General features: G+C 33.6%; 1 protein-coding gene and 1 pseudogene across 6 annotated transcripts in view; both read right to left on the reverse strand.

The window, feature by feature from the left end:
• The window catches only part of LOC111412236 (peroxisomal (S)-2-hydroxy-acid oxidase GLO5-like), a 37,710-nt gene extending 14,264 nt beyond the window's left edge, over positions 1-23,446 (reverse strand). Inside the window, exons 1-12 of one of the 6 annotated variants that reach the window (XM_023043083.1) lie at positions 23,287-23,446; positions 22,218-22,434; positions 21,943-22,067; positions 21,328-21,374; positions 21,120-21,197; positions 20,818-20,942; positions 20,670-20,736; positions 20,502-20,564; positions 20,352-20,421; positions 20,163-20,263; positions 19,801-19,905; positions 18,763-19,558 (exon numbers count right to left, since the gene is read on the reverse strand). In XM_023043083.1, the coding sequence (XP_022898851.1) occupies positions 19,373-19,558; positions 19,801-19,905; positions 20,163-20,263; positions 20,352-20,421; positions 20,502-20,564; positions 20,670-20,736; positions 20,818-20,942; positions 21,120-21,197; positions 21,328-21,374; positions 21,943-22,067; positions 22,218-22,354 (1,104 nt within the window). In that variant the 5' untranslated portion in view covers positions 22,355-22,434; positions 23,287-23,446 and the 3' untranslated portion in view covers positions 18,763-19,372. Of the gene's footprint in view, positions 1-13; positions 115-2,590; positions 3,160-18,762; positions 19,559-19,800; positions 19,906-20,162; positions 20,264-20,351; positions 20,422-20,501; positions 20,565-20,669; positions 20,737-20,817; positions 20,943-21,119; positions 21,198-21,327; positions 21,375-21,942; positions 22,068-22,217; positions 22,435-23,286 lie in introns of those variants that run through there. The other 5 variants (XM_023043084.1, XM_023043081.1, XM_023043082.1 and 2 more) reach the window with 5 other exon arrangements.
• LOC111412238 lies at positions 230-2,550 on the reverse strand (annotated as a pseudogene).
• Positions 23,447-24,303: the final 857 nt, after the last annotated feature.

Genomic DNA, 24,303 nt, shown 5'->3' on the forward strand with positions numbered 1-24,303 from the left:
TTAGTAAAGAAACCTCTTCCAATGACATTATAGTTGCAGGGACATAGTCAAGTTGTCGAGCCCAATGGTTTGACACAATGACTCCAGCTGCTCCAGCTTGTACAGCTAGACTTGCTAAAAATATGAAAAGTATGTAGATTATTAGGGAGTTGAGCAACAGGAAATACTGTAATCATTTGTATGGTACTACACCTACCATCCTCAGCAGTTATCACACCCTTTACTAGAATTGGCAATCGAGTGATAGTATGGAGCCACTTCACATCCTGCAAGGAATTCCCAAGAATATCGTTTGACACTTTATTCCATTGTTCAATTAATGCAAAGAGAGCAACGGCACTATTACCTTCCAGCTGAGAGATCGGTTGACTCGGCCAGTGACATATGAAGCGAGTCCAGAGTCATCAGTCTGCAGCCATCCCAGTAATACTGTGATTAAAATAGATAATACATAAAACAAATAATAATTAAATTTAAAAAAAAATTATCGTAAGACGTAATTTTAAGCTTATTCACCCTATCTATCTTTCGAAGATCCAATCCCTCAAAATTCTTCAAAGTCAAGTTGGATGGCAAAGTGAATCTGTTACATCGGCAAATTTAGTAGCTAAATAAAACATCAAGCAAGCAACTGTATTGCCAGTTTTGGTCTCCACAAAATCACCTGTTCTTGATATCAGCTTCTCTTCGTCCCAGTCTTGGGGTATCTACTGTAAGGGCAATTGCCTTGAAACCAGCCCTTTCTGCCCTTTTCACAAGCTGTATGACAACATTCCTATCTTTGCAAACCTAATTAAAGAAAAATATCTGTAATCAGCTGAAATTTATCCTTGATACAGATGCTCATTCAATATACAGTGGCAAAGAGATATAAAAACAGTGGCATACTGGCCAACACAATGAGAGAAGCATATAGCAATTGGATTAACGAACTAATGGAAGTGAAACTCACAGAAAGTTGGAAAAATCGAATCCCAGGTCCTGTTGAGGCAACCTCTTCAATGCTGGAAGTACCCCATAAGGATAATGTCTGTAATATGCAATCATGCATCAATCAGTAGCTCAACAATAGTAATCATGTTCGAATCTCTACATATAATCAATAACAAATATCACAGCATGTAGAAAAGACGAAAAATGAAGGCGAATAGAAATCCAAACCATGATGGTGCCAGCGGCTGATGCTGCTCTTGCTGTCGCGAGCTCTCCTGCATCAAAGTAACATTAGATTTCAGAGAAGGAGTAAGAATCCCAATCAAAGGAGAAAGATTTCTGTAAAACAAGTTGTCAAAGACTAAGTTTAAATAAATTATTATGTATTCAATAGGGTAACTGAGCAAGCAAGGGTAGTTTAAATCTCGCCACCACCCATTTGTAAAAATGATAAGTGTCAGGCTTTTGATAAAAAATGTATCCAGCATGATGTAGGTGGGACGTGGTGGGGGGTTAAGACTAAATCTAAATAAATAAACAATTTCTATATGACAGCTTACGCTTTTAGATGAGGTGGTTCACTACATGTCAACGATTGAGGAATAGTATTGATCAAAAACACAAAGAACCAAAGCACACAAGTCAAATGCATCTTATATGTATATCGGTTCAAGGAAATACATCAGGAAGTGTTTCCATCCATAAATTATGAGTTGCATCTCTACTACATGTTGAGATGCCATATAGGAAAATACACTATATAAAAATCCATAGACGGTCACTTAAATTTTGTTGTCCCGGATCCCAGCAATTCAGGCATGCTAACTGCATCAATTAGCCAGCTCTTAGAGTGAGTTTAAGAAGAGCTATACATGCCTTTAGGGTGAGCCATTTTCTGCATAGCTGTTGGAGCGATCATGATAGGCATCGAGACCTTGAAGCCCTAGGTGGTTGTGGTTGTATCAATGCTGCTAACGTCAACTAGAATACGAGGCCGGAACCTACGTTAAATAAAGAATACAATTTTTAAAGGCAAACGATGAAAACACCTGAAAAAGAAGAGTAAACTCAAGAGCACATAACAAAAAGAGAAATTGGAAAAGATATTGATGATTCAATTGTATGCTAATTGAAGAAGGAGGCATATTACAGTATTCTAGAGAAAGCATTTCGATTCTCTTGGAGAGTCCGTTGATCTTCCGCACCAGAGGCATAATAGTCATAAACCATCTTTGGTAGTTTCTCCCTTGCAATGGTCTCATACTCCATAACATTGGTAATCTCCATTTTCTTGAAAGTCATGGTAACCACACACCAAGAAAGTTCTAGCGTATCACTCAGATTCAATTAATAAATAACCAGTCTGCCTGAAGAAAATTATTTTAGAAACTTCATACATTTAGAGGTGAAGAAAATGTAAGATCATCTTGTATCAAGCAAGGAAATCATAAAGAGAGAGAAAAGGTAATCTACAAATTTAAATCAAAATTAGAGGCCAACACTAAACATCAAGATTAAAAAGTGTGAAAAGGGAGAGAATAGTTCAAAGTTCAAACTTGAAAACAAGTTCAAAATGATTTATGGCATGTCGAATCCTGGTTTGGGAAGATTGAATATCAGCTTTGTGTGGTTATGACAAGGAGTTTCGATCACATACGTACAAGAGCCTTGTACTGAGTCTTGCAGTTATATTAGGATCGGAGTAGCTCAATCTTTTGTAATCCCCCTGTCTAGCCAATATGGTACTCGTGTTCTAGATGTCCGCCATCTTGTGCAGTGGAGCTTTCAATATAGATTATCACTAAATAAAAACTGGTTCTGTCGTTAATTTTGATATTTATAAATTTCTTGAATTTTCTGCTGCCCATAGACCAAATTAATGCTAAAGGTGATCACCAAAACTTCATTCCAATGTCAGTAATTTAACCAATTTATAACCTATTAGAAATACAAAACAAGCATAAAACTGTAAAATCACTCTCAGAAATCCGAATACTTTGCTTGAACCAAGACAAGTTCATATTAATCTAAAACGGAAAGTTGACGGAGTCCAGTGACCAATTTCATTCGTCTTAAAAACCCAAGGAAAAAAGGTATAACAAGAAATCAATTTATACAAAATCATACACTCGCATATCTGAAAGAAACAAATATATTGGTAATCATATAAAACATCAAATTCGATAAGACCCAGGTGACAGAATGAAACGTGGACATCAAAAAGAGGTAAAATAAGCAGACCAAGAATGCAGAGTAAGAGAACAAACCTTTGAATGAGACGCTAAGCAAAGGGTTTCAGGAGAAGAAAAAATATAATGAAAACAGATGCATCAATAAAATCAGAGAGAGACAAAGGAGCCAACCAGAGAAACAGAAGGAGAAATTAAGAATGGAGAGTGAGGACAAAACGGGGAGTGCGTCGGCAGCACCCTGAGGTTGGTGTCATACATTTGAAAAATCAATAAAAGTCTGGAATTTTTCAATCAATTAATTATACTCTCTCTTCCTTTATTTATTTATTTTTTATTATTATTTATTTCTTTCTCAAGCTATTTGGCTGTAGATCAACTTCTAATCCTATTTTTGCAAATTATTAAGCAAAAAGCAATAACGTGTCAAAATAGAGTAAATTTAACCAATAATTACTGAACTCTACACTTGATTACTACTTGCTCACTCATCTTTCAAATATTACTGAATGCTCACTCATCTTTTTCATATAATTACTCATTCATCACTCGTCTCTTCAAATAATTGGACTACTTTTACGGTAAATTTTCGACAACTTTCGACCACAAAGAATGTCGAATTTTGATACCGTTGGAAAGCCCACGATGTCCTCTTCAATTACCACCCAAAATCTCATTATAACTCCAAGGGATTCGATCTAAAAATTGCTTTAAAAGTCGCCCAAAAAATCTGAAAATCGGCCCAGATTTTCTGGGCCACTTTTAAGGCAATTTTTCGGTAACTTTCGACCATCAAAACTATCTAATTTTGATACCATTGGAAAGCCCACAATATCCTCTTCAATTACCTCCCAAAATTTCCCGATAATTCTAAAGGATTCGGTCAGAATAAATTCACAAAGTCAGCGTCCCGAACTTTGTCCATATTTTCGCCTTTTCAAGATGCTGATTTTGTGGGTTTATTCCAACCGAATCCTTTGGAGTTATGGAAAAATTTTGGATGGTAATTGAAGAGGACATTGTGGGCTTTCCAATGGTATCAAAATTCGATAGTTTTGATGGTCGAAAGTTGCCGAAAATTTGCCTTAAAAGTTGCCTAAAAAATCTGAAAATCTGGGCAGATTTTCAAAATTTTTGGGCAACTTTTAAGGCAATTTTTCGATCGAATCCCTTGGAGTTATAATGAGATTTTGGGTGGTAATTGAAGAGGATATCGCGGGCTTTCCAACGGTATCAAAATTCGACATTCTTTGTGGTCGAAAGTTGTCGAAAATTTGCCGTAAAAGTCGCCCAATTATTTGAAGAGACGAGTGGTGAATGAGTAATTATATGAAAAGATGAGTGAGCATTCAGTAATCTGTGAAAGATGAGTGAGCAAGTAGTAATCAAGTGTAAAGTTCAGTGATTATTGGTTAAATTTACTCTGTCAAAATAGCTTAGCCTCTTGGACCCGCAAATTCCCGGGCTGCTAGCAGGCCATGTTACGAGTCATCTGTAGAAGTTATGGATGGAATTGGGCTCATACTAAGTCACGTCATCAATAGTAATTTTTTTTTTTTGGGGCACTTTACATTTGCATGTCCATAGTGAGTTTTTAGATTACCCTAAGAAAGGTCGATGGAGATTAAGGATTCCCCAACTATATATATAAAAAAATAGGCTTGTATACTGTCGGTATTAACAGTCCCAATAATCCAAGAAAAACACAAAAAAAATAAAAGAACACAAGGATTTTTCACCCGTAAGCCCAGATATTCACCCAAAAATGGGTTACATCACCACATTGAACTTCCACCAAAGTGGTTAACGCTCTAACCCACTAAAAACCAGCAACAAAGTATCGGCACAAGGTTTACAAATCACATATCTAAAAAGATCAGCCCTCAAACCCTATTTTCCCTCACAGAATCAAACAAACGGATTACACCAAGTAATCGAACCTCACTGTTCAACCAAGGACAGATATAATCTCTACACCAAGTATACGAAACTAGATCTCACCAAGAACATTTAATGATCCAGAGATTACTACCCAAAAACCAGAAGTTTTCGAGAGAGAAAATTACAGAGAGCAAAAGAAGAAGATAACCCTAGAAGTCTCTCAAATAACAAGTAAGTAAAAAGTCTAGGGCTAAGTATAATGAAAAGTCACTTGCATCCAACGGTTCAATCGACTCCACTTGGCACCATCTGATCCATCCAATAAAGACAAACTAAAGTTGCATTTGGAGGAAACACGAGTTTACACAAGTGGCGCAAATCGGGTCACAAACAAAATTGGGCTCAACTGTTGGGTTCCATCATTGGGCCTTAAGGTGTTAAGCATTATTCTTAACAATCTCTACCTTGCTTGACACCTTTGGGCTTCATTGTGGACTAGAGGTTAACTTCTCCTTTGATATCATATGCTCTATGTACATGCCAAAGAAATTTCAGTTAGAAATAATATTTAGGAGATTTAAACAATCCTTACATTTATGTATAGGAAGTATTTTTGTACCCATATCTGTTGGATTACACTTAATGAAAATATTTTCAATTTTTATGATCTCCTTTTCTATAATGTCTCTTATAAAATGAAATTTGACATCTATGTGTTTTGTTCTATCATGAAAAACATGATTTCTACTAAGATGTATAGCAAATTGGCTGTCAGAATGTATTTAAGCATCATTACCAGTAAAGCCAATTTCATCCAACGGATTTTTCAACCAAATATCTTCTTTAACAGCATCTATGGCTGCAATATATTCAGCCTCTGTAGAAGACAGAGCTACCATCTTCTGCTACTGTGATTTCTAGCTTATGCAGGTATCATTCAAAGTAAAGACATATGCAGATGTTGATTTTCTATTATCACAATTACCAACAAAATCAGAATCTACAAATCATTTTAGTTTAATCCCAGTTTTCCTTTTTCCAAACATTAGTCTTAAGTTTGAAGTTCCCTTTAGATATTAAGTAGCCATTTCATACCTTCCCAATATTGTTTACCAGGATTACTCATATATCTACTCAATGCACTTATAGCAAAAGTAAGATCAGGCCTTGTGCAAACTATAATGTACATTACTGAACCTACAACATTTGCATAAGGGATTTTATCTACCTTATTTCTTTCTATCTCAGTTTTAGGACACTGTTCAGTAGAGAATTTAAAATGACTGCCAAGTGGTGAGGTAACTTCTTTTGCCTTATCCATAGCAAATTTACATAGAATTTTGGAAATATATGACTCTTGAGTTAGAAATAGTGTGCAGTTACTTCTATTTCTCATAATTTCCATTCCTAAAATTCTTTTAGTTGATCCTAGGTCTTTCATTTCAAACTCTTGTTTTAACTTTTGCTTAATATTGTTTATTTCAGTTACATCACACCCAACAAGTAATATAGCATCAACGTAAAACAAAAAATAATAAGAATCAGGACCTCCACCACCTTTATAATAGAAGCAAAGATCATATTCACTCCTATTAAAGTCAAGACCTTTTATAAAAGTATCAAACCTGATATACCACTGTCTAGGAGCCTGTTTCAGCCCATAGAGTGATTTCTGCAAAAGGCAGACACAATTTTCCTTTCCCTTTTGTTCAACACCATTAAGTTGGGTCATATAATTTTTTTCTTCTAAGTTACCAAGTAAAAAAAAAAAAAAACAATTTTTACATCTAACTATTCCAATTCAAAATCAAATTGTGAAACAATGTAAAGAAGAATTATTATAGAAGTGTATTTGACTATAGGTGAGAAAATTTCGTTATAGTCAAATCCTTCTCTTTGGTTAAAACCCTTTGCAAGTAGTTTGGTCTTAAATCTGACATTTTCCTCTTTTAAGTCACCTTCTTTGATTTTGCAAATCTATTTACAATCAATAACCTTTCCTCCTTTTGGTTTATTAACTAAGATCCAAGTCTTATTTTTGTCAAGTGAAAGCATTTTATCTTTCATGGCTGCAAGCCAAGAATTTGAATTTTTCCCCCAATAGCCTCTTCATAGGAATTAGGTTCATTGTTTAAAAAATTCTGAATGTTTTGAGCTGTGACAAAATCTAATTCATTATATCTCGTAGGTGGTCTTATCTCCCTCCTTCCTCTATGTCTAGCAAGTTGATAGTCTTCTAAGAGATTTATTGGTAGAACAAGTTCAGGTTCAATCTCATGTTCAGATTCAGGTTCAGGGGCTATTTCCTATTCATGAGCAGGCTCCACCTCAATCTGGTCATTAGTTGCAAGATCTGAGATGAGTGGAGAGATTTCAGATTGAAGATATGAATCATTTTCACTTATTTGAGGAGCTGCAGGTGCTTTTTCTTTAGTACAGGGCATGTCCATTTCATTAAAGATTACATTTCTGCTGATTATGACTCTGTAATCTCCCTGATCCTTAACCCAGATTCTGTAACATTTTACACCCTCACCATATCCTAAGAAAATGCCTTTAATTGATCTAGGTTCAAGTTTACCCTCATTTTGGTATACATAAGCTACACAACCAAAAACTTTCAGTTTGGAGTAATCAACAGAGTGACCACTCCAAACATGATCAGGAGTATCATAATTTAAGGATTTTGTGAGGCATTTGTTTATCAAATATGATGCAGATTTAACAGCTCCCCCAAAACAATTTTGGAAGTTTTACACTAATTAACATGCACCTAACTCTTTCTAACAGGGTCCTATTCATCCTTTCTGCTAGACCATTCTGTTGTGGGGGTATAGGTGACAGTCCTGTGCCTTAAAATGCCATTATTATTACAGAAATTATCAAATTCCTCATTGCAGTTCTAAGAGATTTAACCTTTTTGTTTACCTGGTTTTCAATTAAGGTTTTCCAAGCTATGAAGTTTTGAAAAGTATCTAATTTATTTTTCAAAAGGGCAACCCAGGTCTTCTTTGAAAAATCATCAACAATCCGTAAGAAGTATTTGAAATCAGAATAGGTATTCACAGTAGCTGGTCCCCACAGATCATCATATAGATATTCAAGAATAGACTTAGATTTATGAACACCTGTACCAAATGGTAGTTTTCTTTGTTTTCCATAAATGCAGTGTTTACAGAAGGACACCCTTTCAATTTTTTAATTCCCTAAAAGGCCTTGTTTCTTAAGAATGTATAAATTCTTATCACTCACATGTCCTAACCTTTTGTGCCAAATTTCAGTTTTATCAGGCTGAGAAACAGCTGCTGAAATAGGTTGGTTTATCATTGGCAAAGTTTTTAAAACATAGATCCCATTAGATTTTTCAGCACAAGTGATCTTTATCAAATTCTTTTGTAATTTCAAAATGCTTTTGTTTATAGTTGTATCAAAACCTTCATCATCTAGTACACCTAAAAAGATCAAATTTCTCTTTAGTTTGGGAATGTCTGATCTTATTTAGAGTCGGTACATTTCCATTTTCTAGTTGTAAATCAACTTTGCCAATTCCTTTGATTTTATAAGTAAAATCATTTCCCAATATTACTTGGCCCTCATTAATTTTAGAAAAGTTAGTAAAGTATTCCTTACAGGGTGTCATGTGAAATGTACACCCCGAATTAAGGATCCATTCATCATTGACTAAAGATTCACTAGCCACATAGACTTGTCTATTTGGGCCTGCAACTTCTTCATAAGAAATAGCAGCTTCACCTTCAATTTTATTGATGTTTTTCAGTTCATCAATCCTTTTAATACAGTCTTTTACGAAAGAGCCATCTTTCCACAAAAGTAGCATTTCTTTACTTTAACCTTATTATTATTATCATGATTAAATCTGGTCTTACCTTTATGAAAATTTCCATTGTACTCCTTTGGCTATCCAAAGTTTTTATTTGAAAAGTTATTGTTGTTTCTTTTGAATTGATTATTTCCTTTGACATTATAACCACAACCAACAGAGGAGGTTTTAGATTCACTTTGAAACTCAAATTCTTTATTCTTAAAGAAGCATCAATAACATCTACAGTAATGATAGTTCTTCCATATTCAAGAGCATTTCTTAAGTCTTTATATTTTTCAGGTAAGGCAAATAATAAAGCTACTGCATGTTGTTTACCAAAGAGTGTTTCACTACTATTTGTGAGATCATCAGTTAATTTGCTAAATCTGTCAAGATTTGCTTCAAGATCAAGTTGTGGGTCAAACTTGAAGTTGAAGAATTGTTTCCAAAGATAACATTTATTGGGAAGCGATTTTGTTTTATAAAGGGATTCAAGTTTTTTCCAAATTTCTTCACCAGTCTTAGTCTTTCCTACTTCTCTAATGACACTATCAGACAGGAGTAAGAAAATCAGACTCTATGCAGTGTCAATTTCTTCATTTCTTTTTCTTTTTATGATTTCTTCTTCTCAAGATTCATCAAGTGCTTTCACACATTTATGTTGCATCAGAAGTGCCTTCATTTTTTGACTTCAAAGGGTAAAATCCCCTTTTCCATTCTAGATTTCTATGTCAACTTTTGTAATTGTCATTTTTGGTTTTGAAAACAAAAAATTATTTTCAACAGCTTTGAAATAGTTTAAAAGTTCGAAGAATAAGAGCCGCAAAATAGGATTTTACAAATGTACAGACACAGCAGATTAATGTGCAGCAAACCAAATCACACTCAAGTGCACAGAAATTAACACACATAGAGACAAGATAACACGTAACAAGATTTGGCTATTAAAGTAACCTTGAAGAAGTCATTAATCTTGTCCGCTAAGTTTCTTGGGTTCTCGTAAGGAACCCTAGACAGAGATAGATCAAAGAGGGCTTCAACCAAGGGTTCTTGAGTATATATATACTAAACAGTAATTCAAACGCCAAATAAAGAAAGAGTTCAGATACTCGTTACCCAAGAGTCTCTGTATGTCAATGTAAAATAGTGAAAACCAAAACTATTTTACTTTCTAGCAGAAGCAGTGGATCGAACCCTTACAAGTGTAGATCTATAAAGATCTAAACCTTTAACCGTCAAAAGGAGCACTAGAAACCAAAGAACCGGATTATATATTAGATCGATGATGCTTTGATACCATTGTTGGTATTAACAGTCTCAATAATCCAAGAAAAACACAAAAAAATAAAAGAACACAAGGATTTTTTGTCCGTAGGCCCGAATGTTCACCAAAAAAGGGCTATGTCACCACGTTGAGCTTCCACCAAAGTGGTTAAAGCTCTAATCCACTAGAAACCAGCAATAGAGTATTAGTACAAGGTTTACAAACCACAGAGTTACAAAGATCAGCCCTCAGACCCTATTTTTCCTCACAGAATCGAACAAACAGATTGCACCAAGTAATCGAACCTCACAGTTCAACTAAGAACAGATATAATCTCTACACTAAGTACACGAAACTAGATCTCACCAAGAACATCTAATGATCCAGAGATTACAACCCAAAAACCAAAAGTTTTTGAGAGAGAAAATTACAGAGAGCAAAAGAAGAAGATAACCCTAGAAGTCTCTCGAATAACAGGTAAGTGAAAAGTCTAGGGCTAAGTATAATGAAAAGTCACTTGTATCCAACGGTTCAGCCGACTCCACTTGGCACCATCTAATCCATCCAATTAAAACAAACTAAAGTCGCATTTGGAGGAAACACGAGTCTGCACAAGTGGGGGCAAACCGGTTGACAAACAAACTTGGGCTCAACTGTTGGGTTCCATCATTGGGCCTAAAGGTGTTAAGCATTATTCTTAACATATACATTAAAGGAGGGAGCATAAACCTAACCTAATAAATGCAACATAGCAACAAATGGGGAAAAAAAAAAGAAAAAGGGAAATCAATAAATTGGAAAGTGCAACTTCCCATTCAAAGAAAGTAAAGGCAAATAAGAACTAGTCTATAAACCTCTAAAGTTAAGCAATCCATGTCTGTCAATTTGCACAAATGTCCTAATTTGTCTAGGTAAGTCAAATGGTCCATACTTTTGGCAGCGGCATTGATTCCGACTCTATGAAGCAAGGGAGTCTACAATCTAGTTTCCCTTTATATATATGTGAAAAATCTTGTCTCTATCGAAGAAGATGTTGTCTTTGATCTGTCTAAAAATGTTTTGAATCGTCCATGGTCCTACATCCTTGGTGATGCAACGAATAGCCGTGGTCGAATCTGCCTCAACTCGATAGCATTTGTGGCCATTATCTCATCTTCGGTCTATGCTAGGGGTGATCGATGTTTGTTTTGAATAGTTTTTTGACCAATTTTCAAATCAAACCTATTAAGATTTGGGGTTCTTTCCTGCCTTGGTTAATCACCTACTTTTTGTCTCGCTAATCTACGACTAATTCTTCTTCTTGCTCAAATCTCGTGCTCAATAAGGTCTAGTTACCTTCTTCTTGGAGCTAGGCTAAAAATCATCCACATCCCCTGTCAAAACGATAATCTCCTATCGTCCTTTTGGCTTGCCATCTCTTTATCTCGAACCCCTCCTGTATAAATTGGTCTATGTTTTTCATCTTTATTCAACGTGTGGTTTTAACATGTAACATACTCTTGCAAGATGGTGGCTCGTTTGAACTAATTAATTTTGAAATTCGTTTGCTTATTTTTTGAGCCTTAATCCGATCGAATTATTCGTTTAAACTTAATGAGCTCTAATACCATTTTTAGATTTGAGGATCTATCTTAAAATGTCAATCTTATTAAAAGGAGTAGTCCAAACCATTGTAAATTGATCTATGTTTTCATCTTGGTTCGATATGAGATTTTTATCCCTTAACTAAACCATTTAAAACATTTTGGAATTTTTCCGAATTAATCCAAAGCTTTTCATTTTTAAAGAAAGCCAAACCAAATCTCTCTCTCTCTCTCTCTCTTTTTTTTTTTTGTTCAGATTAGTTTCAAACCATGATTTACATGAGTGACAAAATATTAGCATTGTTAATTCCTGCATTATAGAATAAATTAAAATGTATGGAACATACTTTTCCTTACTTCATTAAGCTTTTTAGATATTATATGAACAGGGGAACTTAAATCGGTACCAAAATTACAAATATTAAGGAAAATTTGTAACACTTTGTCAATGTAAACCAAAAGATAGGGAAAAGTTAGAATCCAGCCACAAGCCTTCAAAATATAAAATGCATGCAACAATTTGTATATACATATTCAAGAATACAATAGAGACTATATGTTCTATAAAACAAACTAAAGAAGATGCATGGTTCAAAAGGGATATATAAACATATAAACATTTGCAAAACACAAAATAAATGGATCTACACTATATAACTAAAATGCTATCTCTCGATGCTAACAAATTGACAAGAAGCAGAGCCAACTATAAAGCAAAATCATATCCAGACTCGAAGAAAGGGGAAAAATCAGACTGACTTCACATTAGATGATTGAGTGTTTATTATTTTTATTTTTCAAACAGTCTAATCATGTGTTGACATGTGTGCGCTTTATTTATTATTTATTTATTATTATTATTATTATTTTACATTATTCAAAAGCATAACGCATACGAATGAGTACTCAATATATAAACTAAAATATTTCCAATCCTAAATTTATTATTATAAAGTAAGGGCCGTTGAGTGGACAGCCAGCTTGATGTTATCCAAGAAATAATTGAGAACATGGACACAATTATTGGCAGTCATACGATTCTAGGTTATCGCTTTATGAATTTAATATGTCTAAAACTGAAACGTTGATGTGTCTATATGGATCTAAAATTAACGAGTTCGATTTGATTTACGGTGTAAAATTGGATATAAATTAATATCTCAAATTTACTCCAATATGAAGATCTAAATTTACTTTTTGTTTTTTATAGATGTAAAAAAAGATATAAATTTATATATTTTTATATTTTTTGTCGAAAAATACAATTTGTATTTCCTTTATATTTATCAGTTGAAGAGGTTTTCACTCAATTTGAAGTTCTAAATCACAAAAAATTGAAATGTAATTAACCATAAAATAACTAAACTCTCTCTTTGCGTGAAACTGAGAGAATGGGGGATTGGGTTCGTAGATTTAGGTGGGGTAGAGTAAGAGGTATTGGGGATGAGTTGGGTCAATTTATGATTTTAGAAGAATTAAAAAATAAATAAAATGAATCTGGACTTTTAAATTAATTTAATGAACGATCTATATTATTTGAAAAAAAAAATACATTCTTAAACAATAATTTAACACCATTTTAATCACACATTCTTTAATAAAATAATGTTAGACACAAATCCAAGTTTTTATTTTTTAACTACACATTTCCCATTATTACACTATACAAAAATGCATTTTTATGAAAATAATGTAGCTCAAACAATGACATAATAATAATAATAATAATAATAATAATAATAATAATAATAATAATAACAAAGACAATAATTTTTATTAAATAAAATATTTAAAGTTAAAATAATAATAATCTTAAACATTCAAATGTTTAGATTAAGTCCATCTCTGTTCAGGATTAAAAATTCGTTTTAATTTAAATCAAAACTAACGATTAATTTTAATCATATATTTTATGGAATTCACAACTTTTTAATTGCACAATTCATCAACTTTTTTTTATAAAAATCTATTAAAAATCTGATTTTTAATCATTACCAAATAGGGGTTGAGTTTATTTTTCTAGAATTCTTTTTCGATAGACACCATGACTAATTCATTCAATCGTTTTTTTGACATTGTAGAACGAAACTAAAATTTTATCAACATCAATTTTTTTAGAAGGTTCTATCAACATATGCAAGTGCAACTGGTATATCAATACTATTATATAAATAATCCACCACGCATTTGGAAAACAACCTTTATTTTTTTTATAGTCTAAAACTTCGATAACATTTTTGGTATCGTTGACAAACAATTCTAACAATTTGCAGCTTGGAAAATAAAGTTATGCTTATCAATATCCTAATCCTTGTCATGCTTAATTTTTTCCAAGCTTATGACAAGAACACTTTAAACAATAATTATCCGCAATTTACTATTTTTTTTATTAAAATCAAATAGAAACTCAAAAGTATTTTCATATTTTTAAAATTGTTCAATGCTTAACCTAAGTGAATAATGAGCTTAATCAACTATAAATAATAAATAATAAACTCTAAAAGATTTTTTAGCATAATATTTTATCTCAAGATTATCATTTTGATAAAAGTGCTTCTTTTTAAGGATAATGCTCTTGAAAAATAATTTCTTTAGAAGTAATATTGTTAGATTTAAATTCAGTTTTCCTATATGTTCCAAAAATTAAATAAATGTTTTCAAGTTACTAATAGTAGCACCGACGTCTATCCTCATTTTATAACATTTTTTTTTACATGTTAGTAGTAAACAATATATTGTATGAAATAATCACGACAAAAAAATAAAATCAAAATTATAATGTCAAAAGATAAAATTTTTTAACATCTTTAAATGCCTAAACGTCATCATATGTTTCCACTAAGTGTTTTAAAGCAATTATTATTTTTGACAATATAAATTTAACTTTTATACAAAAAATTATCATATCATACAATGTAAGAATGTAAATTTTTTTTAATATTTATATTTAAATATATATAATAAATTTTTTTAAGGCTCTCGGTAAAGTGAGATTTCAAGCGATTGTTAATTCCGTCTATAATTAGGGCCGGAATTGAGTTTAGGTTATTATAGTCTTGAAAGATTGAAGGTTAGGTTCTAAGTAGCATAGAAATCTTTCAAGTATGTGGTCAATCTTACCATATATGATCAAGTTCGAATATTGACTTCAATTAATTTAAACTTCGGGTTTGACTTTAGGTTAACCAGCTGACTTCGGTCAATTTTGACAAAATAATATCTGCAACCTTTAGATTTCAATTATTTAGATTTCAATTATTTTTGTAATTAAGTCGTTGAACTTTATCAGAGCTACTAAAGGAACCAAAGTAGACCTATATAAATTAAGTTTATAATTGAACACATATTATTCGATTTGACATGTTTTAGTCAACTATTCGCTTGTGCTAATTCCACTAAAGACCCAACGCTAATCTCCTTAATGTATAAAATCACAGAAGCAATATGATTTCTATTGTCTACAATTAAGTTTTCTTGACTTGCTATCTTAATTCATCATCCATGTCGAAAATCAAATAATAAGCGTTGAGCTAGATTGACTATTTTACCAACACTAATTATTTTCTCACGGAAGGTAATATTTTCTTTAATGGTTTCTTTGCGATTAAATTACATTTGATAGTTAGTCCGTCGTCAAATACTGAGTTTAACAATAAAGCATACTCTTTTACCCTTTGAATTGGGCAATATATTCTGAACGTGAATAATGTTTTACTACTCGTTTACTTTTGATTCCTAAAATACTGAGGCACTTGACTCGATAATTATATATCACTATTGGCACATCAAAGACTAGAGTTCGCTAATAGCAATTTGGTAAATTATAAAACAGTCAAAGTCGAGTTTTATTCTCTTTAACACGATTATGCATTAGAATTAAAACCTTACACAAACTAATCAAGTCCAATACACTTCTCGATATACAAAGTGTACCAATGTGACTACTCTCTAGACCCTTTCATCACGATCAAGACAAACCACATACTCTTGATAGAGTTGCAACTTTTACAACTCGTGTAGAACAAAGTGTCAACCTCTTATTCTACAGTTATGAATAATTAATTTCTCGGTCAATATACAAAATAGCGTCTTCCTTATTAACCATTCTATATTATTTTTCACTCAGCAATCGAAGACATGGTATATACACGCTCAAAGTATAACGTAACTCCCTTTTATCAAAATAAATAAAAACATATTATTATTTAATTACATTAGAAATATTTATCATGTTATAGTAAGATTTTAATACTTAGAGCATTTTCAATAGATTATTTAAACATGAGATGCTCTTTATTTTAAAGAAGCAACCCTTAAAATTATATTCCAATAGACTCTTTAAATTAACATTTTAATTTAGAGGGTACGTTTGACTTTTTATATTTTGAGAGCCAAATTCACTCTCTATAATAAATGCATTCAAAGTCAATTTTAAATGTAGGAAGATAATAAAATGATATAAAGAAAAGTTAGTTAAAATAAAAAGAGAGAAAAATAATAAATATTTTTTGGGAATAGTAAAATTAAATATTAAATATTAAATATAAAGAACCTATTAGAATACTTCAAGATTTCCACTATCTAGATTTATAGATATTCTCTAAATTATAGAATATACTTTTAAAAAATAGAGAGTCTCTTGAAAATACTCTTAACGACTACCACAGTTGGATGCCAACCCTACCCCTACTTCCCAACCCGAACTAATCCAAATTTTATTGAAGCTCAAGTAATAGCCTAACTAATCCACTGTCATTCAACTTTAATAGTTTGATCTGTGGCCTGATTTTATGTGACAATGAATTAATGAAAGTGCACAACTTTTTATTGGTAACCGAAGTAAAATTTCACTTTTTCAAGATTATTTTATCTCATCTGTTTAATTTACAAGTTATTTTTTTATATTCAGTAGATATGGATGACAAAAATACCCATCAAACTCGATATCTATCTCAAACGAGGCGGGATTACCCTCTTAATTAGGTAATCGGATTGGGTAAGGGACGGAAAATTTCGCCCCAAGGCTAGTATGGGTAACAGGGGTTTCGCTCCGCCCTCGTTTAATTTTTATGAAGAATTTAATACTTTAAATAGAAAAATTTCATGAAATTTCATTAATTCTAATAGAAGATGTCAACTAAGATTCTCTTGATGTATACTCTCCCCATCATCCGTGCGTAGGCACCGAATCTTATTTTTTTACTTCTTCTTCTATTTTATCTTCAAACTCCTTAAATCTTATAAACGTCTTGGATTTTTCTTTCATGAAGAAAACCCAAACGTACCTTGAGAAGTCATCTATAAATGTTACCATGTAGCACATCCCTCGATTTGATAGTTGCTTGACAGGTCCTAACACATCAGAGTGCATCATCCCAGTGATTTCTTTGCTCTGTTACTTGACTCTTGATATAATAGTTGATGTGCTTTACCGTAGTGACAGCTAGCACATACTACGTCATCTTTCATTTCGAATTGAAAGAGACCCTTGAGCATTGACTTCTTCATAATTACCTTCAGCTTGTGATAACTCACATGTCCTAGTCTTGCATACCATAAATCTGCTGTCTCATTCTTTTGTGTTTTATCTACACGTGTAGACTCTGTTGATATTACATAGATGGACTCTAATATCCGTTCCTCCATTATTGGTGTACCTGAAATTTTGATATACCTTAATATCTTTCGATTTAAGTAGAACATAGTTACCTAATGATGTCAACTGCACCACTGATAGGGGATTTTTCTTCATGCCTAGCACATGATAGACATCTTGTAACTACATCTGACTAGGACTAAAGTGAGGCATGGTAACTGTCTTACCAATGTGAGCTATTGGTAATCTTGAATTGTTGGCAGTTACCATCATTCGACTTTCTTTGTACTCCGTTTTATTTATCAGCTTCTCTTTATTACTTGTCATGTCAGAATCGACAATCCAATCATTTTCATAATTTATTTGTTCAGGAAGTATCACCGCTAGTGCCGATTCTTCTTCGGAGGCTTGACTGCGTTCCTCCCCTTGAGTTTGTTCTGCGAATGATGCTACACCGTCCCCACTCTTCTTCACCATTATAGTTTTTTTTTTGTTTATTAGAGACTGCCATATTACCTTATGTTGGTCTTTTCTTGAATCGACGATCTCTGGCATAATTGCCTTATTTTCCACGTACAAGGCACGAACGACTATTTCGTTGAAATTTCCTGGACGGCTGACTTCTCTTGTCATAACTTTGTTTGGCTCCCCTTATCACAGAACTTACTTCATCTTTATTTTTCTTTTAATTCTTTATTATTTTGTTGACAGGTTCGACCTCCTGTTTTATAACTATAAAGTGTTTCTTCCTCTTCTTTCTTTATTGAAATTCCTAACATTTGCTTGATTAACGCTTCTTGGTCGGCAAACAAATTTTTAAGATTAACTAATAAAGATTGCTCTGGCCAACCTTACATTTTGGCAATGAAACTTCGAAATTCAAGTCTCTATTCATGTATAATTATTCTTCTCATTCGAGACTCTGAAATCTTACTTGAAGTATCTAACTTTGAAATTTCACGACAAAGGGATTTAACTTTATTAAAATATTGACTTACCGTTAATTCTTCTTAAGTGATCAAAAGAAGCTCATTCTCCGAAAGCTGCAATCTCAGATCATTTTTTTTCAAGAATAGTGAGGCTAAAGTGTCCCATGCTTCCTTTGGTGTAGTCTTGTCTCTTATGTGCTCTAACAATTCTTTTTTTATCCTTGTTTTTATAACGAACAAAGCTTTACCCACTTTGATTTTCCACTTTTTTAAAGCTCCGACCTCCTCTGGCTATGTCATGTCACTTTCACCAACTATTTCCTACAAGTCTTGTCATTGGAGATACGACTCCATACAAGTTTGCCATGTGGTATAATTCTAATTATTGAGCTTCTTTACTCCGTTTACCGCTTGTAGGTCGCTCATCATGACTTGATTTACTTCCTCGTAATCAAGCAAGCTTTATGAAAGCTTCACAAACTCCTTTTTTGTGTACGAACTCAAGAAGCTCAAAAATCTTTCCCGGACCGCCTCGTTCTGATACAAGATTGTTGAATTTAAACACTCAAAATAGAATTTTATATATGAAACGAAATTATACAAATATTGGACACACACTACCCAAATCCACTATCTAATATTATATTTGCTCAAATGAAAATATCTCTCTCTAATATAAACACACGGCTGTATCTATCTCTCATATGCTGCCTTTCTTAGTCTTTTTGGGATGGGGTCTTATATTAGGAAGTCTAGGAGTAATATTACTTCCCAATCCAATAAGCATATCTTGAGTTGGTATGGAAATGGGATCCCCAATAGCTGGAGACAAAAGATTTTTCCCTTAACATATACGCACAGCAAACACATATCTATACACATGCAAGGTCGGTGGTTGAAGCTTCTAGTATGGCGGTGGATGTGGCCTTGATATTTCTAGATAAGTAGTGATGGAATGATATAGCACCTTGTCTAGGATTTTCTCCATCTTGGCGTCAATTCTAGCTGATTCCAGAAGCAAAAGTGAAGCCGAGATACTAATTGAAACAGCCACATTCTTCTGGAAATCTATTTAAGTCGGTGGTGATCCTCAATAACAATCTTCCATGCACTTCATGGGTCCGGAAAATGCATCAGTTGTATGTGACATGATGATAATACTCAATAAGACAATCTACAGCCTAGATGCAACATGAGGGTTATCCCACGGAGCCACTATATGGGCACGGGTGATCTCCTTGATGGAGCGACAACCACTCAAAGCCATGGTCAGCTCAAGCTCATCGTGAAGCATCTGAAGTACTTTCCTTACACCTGCCTCACCATCAGCGGCTAATGAGAACAGGACTGGCCTTCCAATCTGTTAGTAAGACAAATTTCAATCTTCAGACAATGATTAACATTTGAACTTGATATCCCATGAAAATGACTGCCGATATTTAAACCATTCCAACAAGTTGGGAGACAAACATGATCACAATTTTTCAAATGTTTCTAGAATAGGGTGTTGTAAAAGAAAAAGGTAAATGACATTAAATTGCTTATTGGAAGCCAATGCCTTGTGTATTAGCCAAGGTGGCAATTCAGCAAGAGTGTACTTACCAATACACCGGAAGCTCCAAGGGCCAATGCTTTAAAAACGTCTGTTCCACGTCTAACACCACCATCAAGAAAAACAGGTACTTTTCCCTGTACTGCGTTCACCACCTGCAAGTTTTCATACCACAATGCATTAAAAATTACAAGACATGATTTTAAGAACATGTGAAAACGAGAAATAAGAGACGAGGGATGATGGAAAATTCATAGAGATTGAGCAAAAAGATTGATGTTTTTGTAAGTCGTACAATTAATTACCAAAATATTTAGCTGTTACTTATTAATAATGTTATATGTTAAAACATAAATTTCAGATAAAGGGAATTTATGTAGAATTACTGTAGTGTGAAATTTAGTAAAGAAACCTCTTCCAATGACATTATAGTTGCAGGGACATAGTCAAGTTGTCGAGCCCCATGATTTGACACAATAACACCTGCTGCTCCAGCTTGTACGGCTAGACTTGCTGAACATATGAAATGTAGATTATACAAGATTATTAGGGAGTTGAGCAACAGGAAATACTGTAATCATTTGTATGGTACTACACCTACCATCCTCGGCAGTTATCACACCCTTTACTAGAATTGGCAATCGAGTGATTGTCTGGAGCCACTTCACATCCTGCAAGGAATTCCCAAGAATATCGTTTGACACTTTATTCCATTGTTCAATTAATGCAAAGAGAGCAACGGCACTTTTACCTTCCAGCTAAGAGATCGGTCGACTCGGCCAGCAACATATGAAGCGAGTCCAGAGTCATCAGTCTGCAGCCATCCCAGTAATACTGTGATTAAAATAGATAATACATAAAAAAAATAATAATAAATAAAAAAAAAAATATCGTAAGACGTAATTTTAAGCTTATTCACCCTATCTATCTTTCCAAGATCCAATCCCTCAAAATTCTTCAAAGTCAAGTTGGATGGCAAAGTGAATCTGTTACATCGGCAAATTTAGTAGCTAAATAAAACATTAAGTAAGCAACTGTATTGCCAGTTTTGGTCTCTACAAAATCACCTGTTCTTGATATCAGCTTCTCTTCGTCCCAGTCTTGGGCTATCAACTGTAAGGGCAATTGCCTTGAAACCAGCGCTTTCTGCCCTTTTCACAAGCTGTATGACAACATTCCTATCTTTATAAACCTAATTAAAAGAAAATGTATCTGTAATCAGCTGAAATTTATCCTTTACTCAGATCCTCATTTAATATACAGAGGAAATGAGATATAAAACAGTCGCAAATTTTTTTATGCTAGTGGCCAACACAATTGGAGAAGCAAATAGCAATTGGATTAACGAACTAATGGAAGTGAAACTCACAGAAAGTTGGAAAAATCGAATGCCAGGTCCTGTTGAGGCAACCTCTTCAATGCTGGAAGTACCCCATGAGGATAATGTCTGTAATATGCAATCAAGCATCAATCAGTAGCTCAACAATAGTAATCATGTTCGAATATCTACATATAAGCAATTACGAATAACACAGCATGTAGAAAAGACAAAAATGAAGGTGAATAGAAATCCAAATCATGATGGTGCCAGCGGCTGATGCTGCTCTTGCTGTCGCAAGCTCTCCTGCATCAAAGTAACATTAGGTTTCAGAGAAGGAGTAAGAGTCCCAATCAAAGGAGAAAGACTTCTTTAAAACAAGTTCTCGAAGACTAAGTTTAAATAAATTATTACGTATTTAACAGGGTAAATGAGCAAGCAAAGGTAGTTTAAATCTTGCCGCCACCTATTCGTAAAAATGGTACGTATCCGGCTTTTGATAAAAAATGAATAAATCTAAATAAATAAACATGATTTCTATATGACAGCTTACACTTTTGGATGAGAGGTTTACTACATGTTGACGGTTAAGGAATGGTATCGATCAAAAACACGAAGAACCTAAGCATGCTTCATAAGTCAAACGCATCTTATATTTATATCAGTTCAAGGATAAACATCAGGAAGTGTTTCAATCCATAAATTATGAGTTGCATCTCTACAACATGTTAAAGATGTCATATGGGAAAATACACTATATAAAAATCCTTAGACGGTCACTTAAATTTTGTTGTCCCGGATCCCAGCAATTTAGGCATGCTAACTGCATCAATTAGCCAGCTCCTAGAGTGAGTTTAAGAAGAGCTACACATACCTTCAGGGTGAGCCATTTTCTGCATAGCTGTTGGAGCGATCATGATAGGCATCGAGACCTTGAAGCCCAAGGTGGTTGTGGTTGTATCAATGCTGCTAACGTCAATTAGAATACGAGGCCGGAACCTACGTTAAATAAAGAATACAATTTTTAGAGGCAAATGATGGAAACACTCGAAAAAAGAATAGTAAACTCGAGCAAATCTACAAAAAAGAGAAATTGGAAAAGATATTGATGCTTCAATTGTATGCTAATTGAAGGAGGAGGCATATTACAGTATTCTAGAGAAAGCATTTCGATTCTCTTGGAGAGTCCATTGATCTTCTGCGCCAGAGGCATAATAGTCATAAACCATCTTTGGTAGTTTCTCCCTTGCAATGGTCTCATACTCCATAACATTGGTAATCTCCATTTTCTCGAAAGTCTTGTTAACCACACACCAAGAAAGTTCTGGTGTATCACTCAGATTCAATTAATGAATAACTAGTCTGCCTGAAGAAAATTATTTTAAAAACTTCATACATTTAGAGGTGAAGAAAATGTAAGATCGTCTTGTATCAAGCAAGGAAATCATAAAGAGAGAGAAAAGGTAATCTACAAATTTATATCAAATTTAGAGGCCGACACTAAACATCAAGATTAAAAAGTGTGAAAAGGGTGGGAGAATAGTTCAAAGTTCAAACTTGAAAACAAGTTCAAAATGACTTATGACATGTCTGATGTCGAATCCTGTTTTGGGAAGATTGAATATCAGCTTCGTGTGGTTATGACAAGGAGTTTCAATCATATATGTTATATCCTAGTTAATCGGAATAGCTCAATCTTTCGTACTTGTGTTCTAGATGTCCACCATCTTGTGCAGTGGAGCTTTCAATATAGATTATCTCTAAATAAAAACTGGTTCTCTCGTTAATTTTGATATTTATGAATTTCTTGAATTTTTTGCTGCCCATAGACCAAATTAATGCCAAAGATGATCACCAAAACTTCATTCAAATGTCTGTAATTTAACCCAATTTATGATCTATTAGAAAATCAAAAACAAGCATAAAACTGTAAAATCACTCCCAGAAATCGAATACTTTGCTTGAACCAAGACAAGTTCATATTAATCTAAAAACAAAAATGTGATGGGGTCCAGTGACCAATTTCATACGTCTTAAAAACCCAAGGAAAAAATGGTATAAGAAGAAATCAATTTATACAAAATCATATCTGCAAGAAACAAATATATTGGTGATCATATGAAACATCAATTCGATAGGATCCAGGTGATAGAATGAAACGTGGACATTAAAAAGAGGTAAAATAAGCAGAACAAGAATGAAGAGAAAGAGAACAAACCCTTGAATGGAACGCTAAGCAAAGGGCTTCACGAGAAGAAAAAATATAATTAAAACAGATGAATCAATAAAATCAGAGTGAGACAGAAGAGCCAACTAGAGAAACGGAAAGAGAAACTAAGAATGGAGAGTGAGGACAAAATGGGGAGTGTACAGAACACTTGGAGGTCTGTATCATACATTTGAAAAATCAATAAAAGTTTGGAATTTTTCAATCAATCAATCAATTATTATTATTATTATTATTATTATTATTATTATTATTATTATTATTATTATTTTAATTTTTTAATTTCTCTATCAAGTTATTTGGCTGTAGTGTCGACCAACTTCTAATCCTATTTTTGCAAATTATTAAGCTAAAAGCAGTAACGTGTCAAAATTGCTTCGCCGCTTGGACCCGCGAATTCCCGGGCTGCTAGAAGGCCATGTTCCGAGTCATCTGTATAACTTATAGATGGTATTGGGCTCACAGTAAGTCATGTCATCACTGGCAATGAATTTTCTTCTTCTTCTTATTTAGCAAAGACTCTCACATTATCCTAGGTGAGTTTTTAAAAAGGTTGAACCCTAACCTTGAGAGCCTTCACTGTCCCGCTCCTAGAGCTTTATGAGAAAGGTAAATCGTGGGATGTGCTCCAACAGGTCAGGAAATAAGAGTTATTTGTACACTGCGCCTACAAGGAGTTCAATTCCATGTTTCAGGAATCGAACCCTCACACTACGGCTGCCAGCAAGACGTGAGATAACCTCACTCATGTCCTTTGCATTACTGGGCTATTCCCCAAGTGGAATCCTTGGTGAGTTTTTAGATTACATCAAGGAAGGTAAATGGAGATTAAAGATTCTCCATGTATATATGGGTTGTGCTTGATGTATATAATTTATATACATAGAGGTGTACATAAATTATGTACACTCGGATTTTTCATATATATAAAAGGAGGGGACATAAACCTAAACTACTAAATGCAATATAGTGACAAATGACAAAATAAATAAATAAATAAAAATAAAA

The sequence above is a fragment of the Olea europaea genome, chromosome 16 (assembly GCF_002742605.1).
Source record: "Olea europaea var. sylvestris chromosome 16, O_europaea_v1, whole genome shotgun sequence".
NCBI lineage: Eukaryota > Viridiplantae > Streptophyta > Magnoliopsida > Lamiales > Oleaceae > Olea > Olea europaea.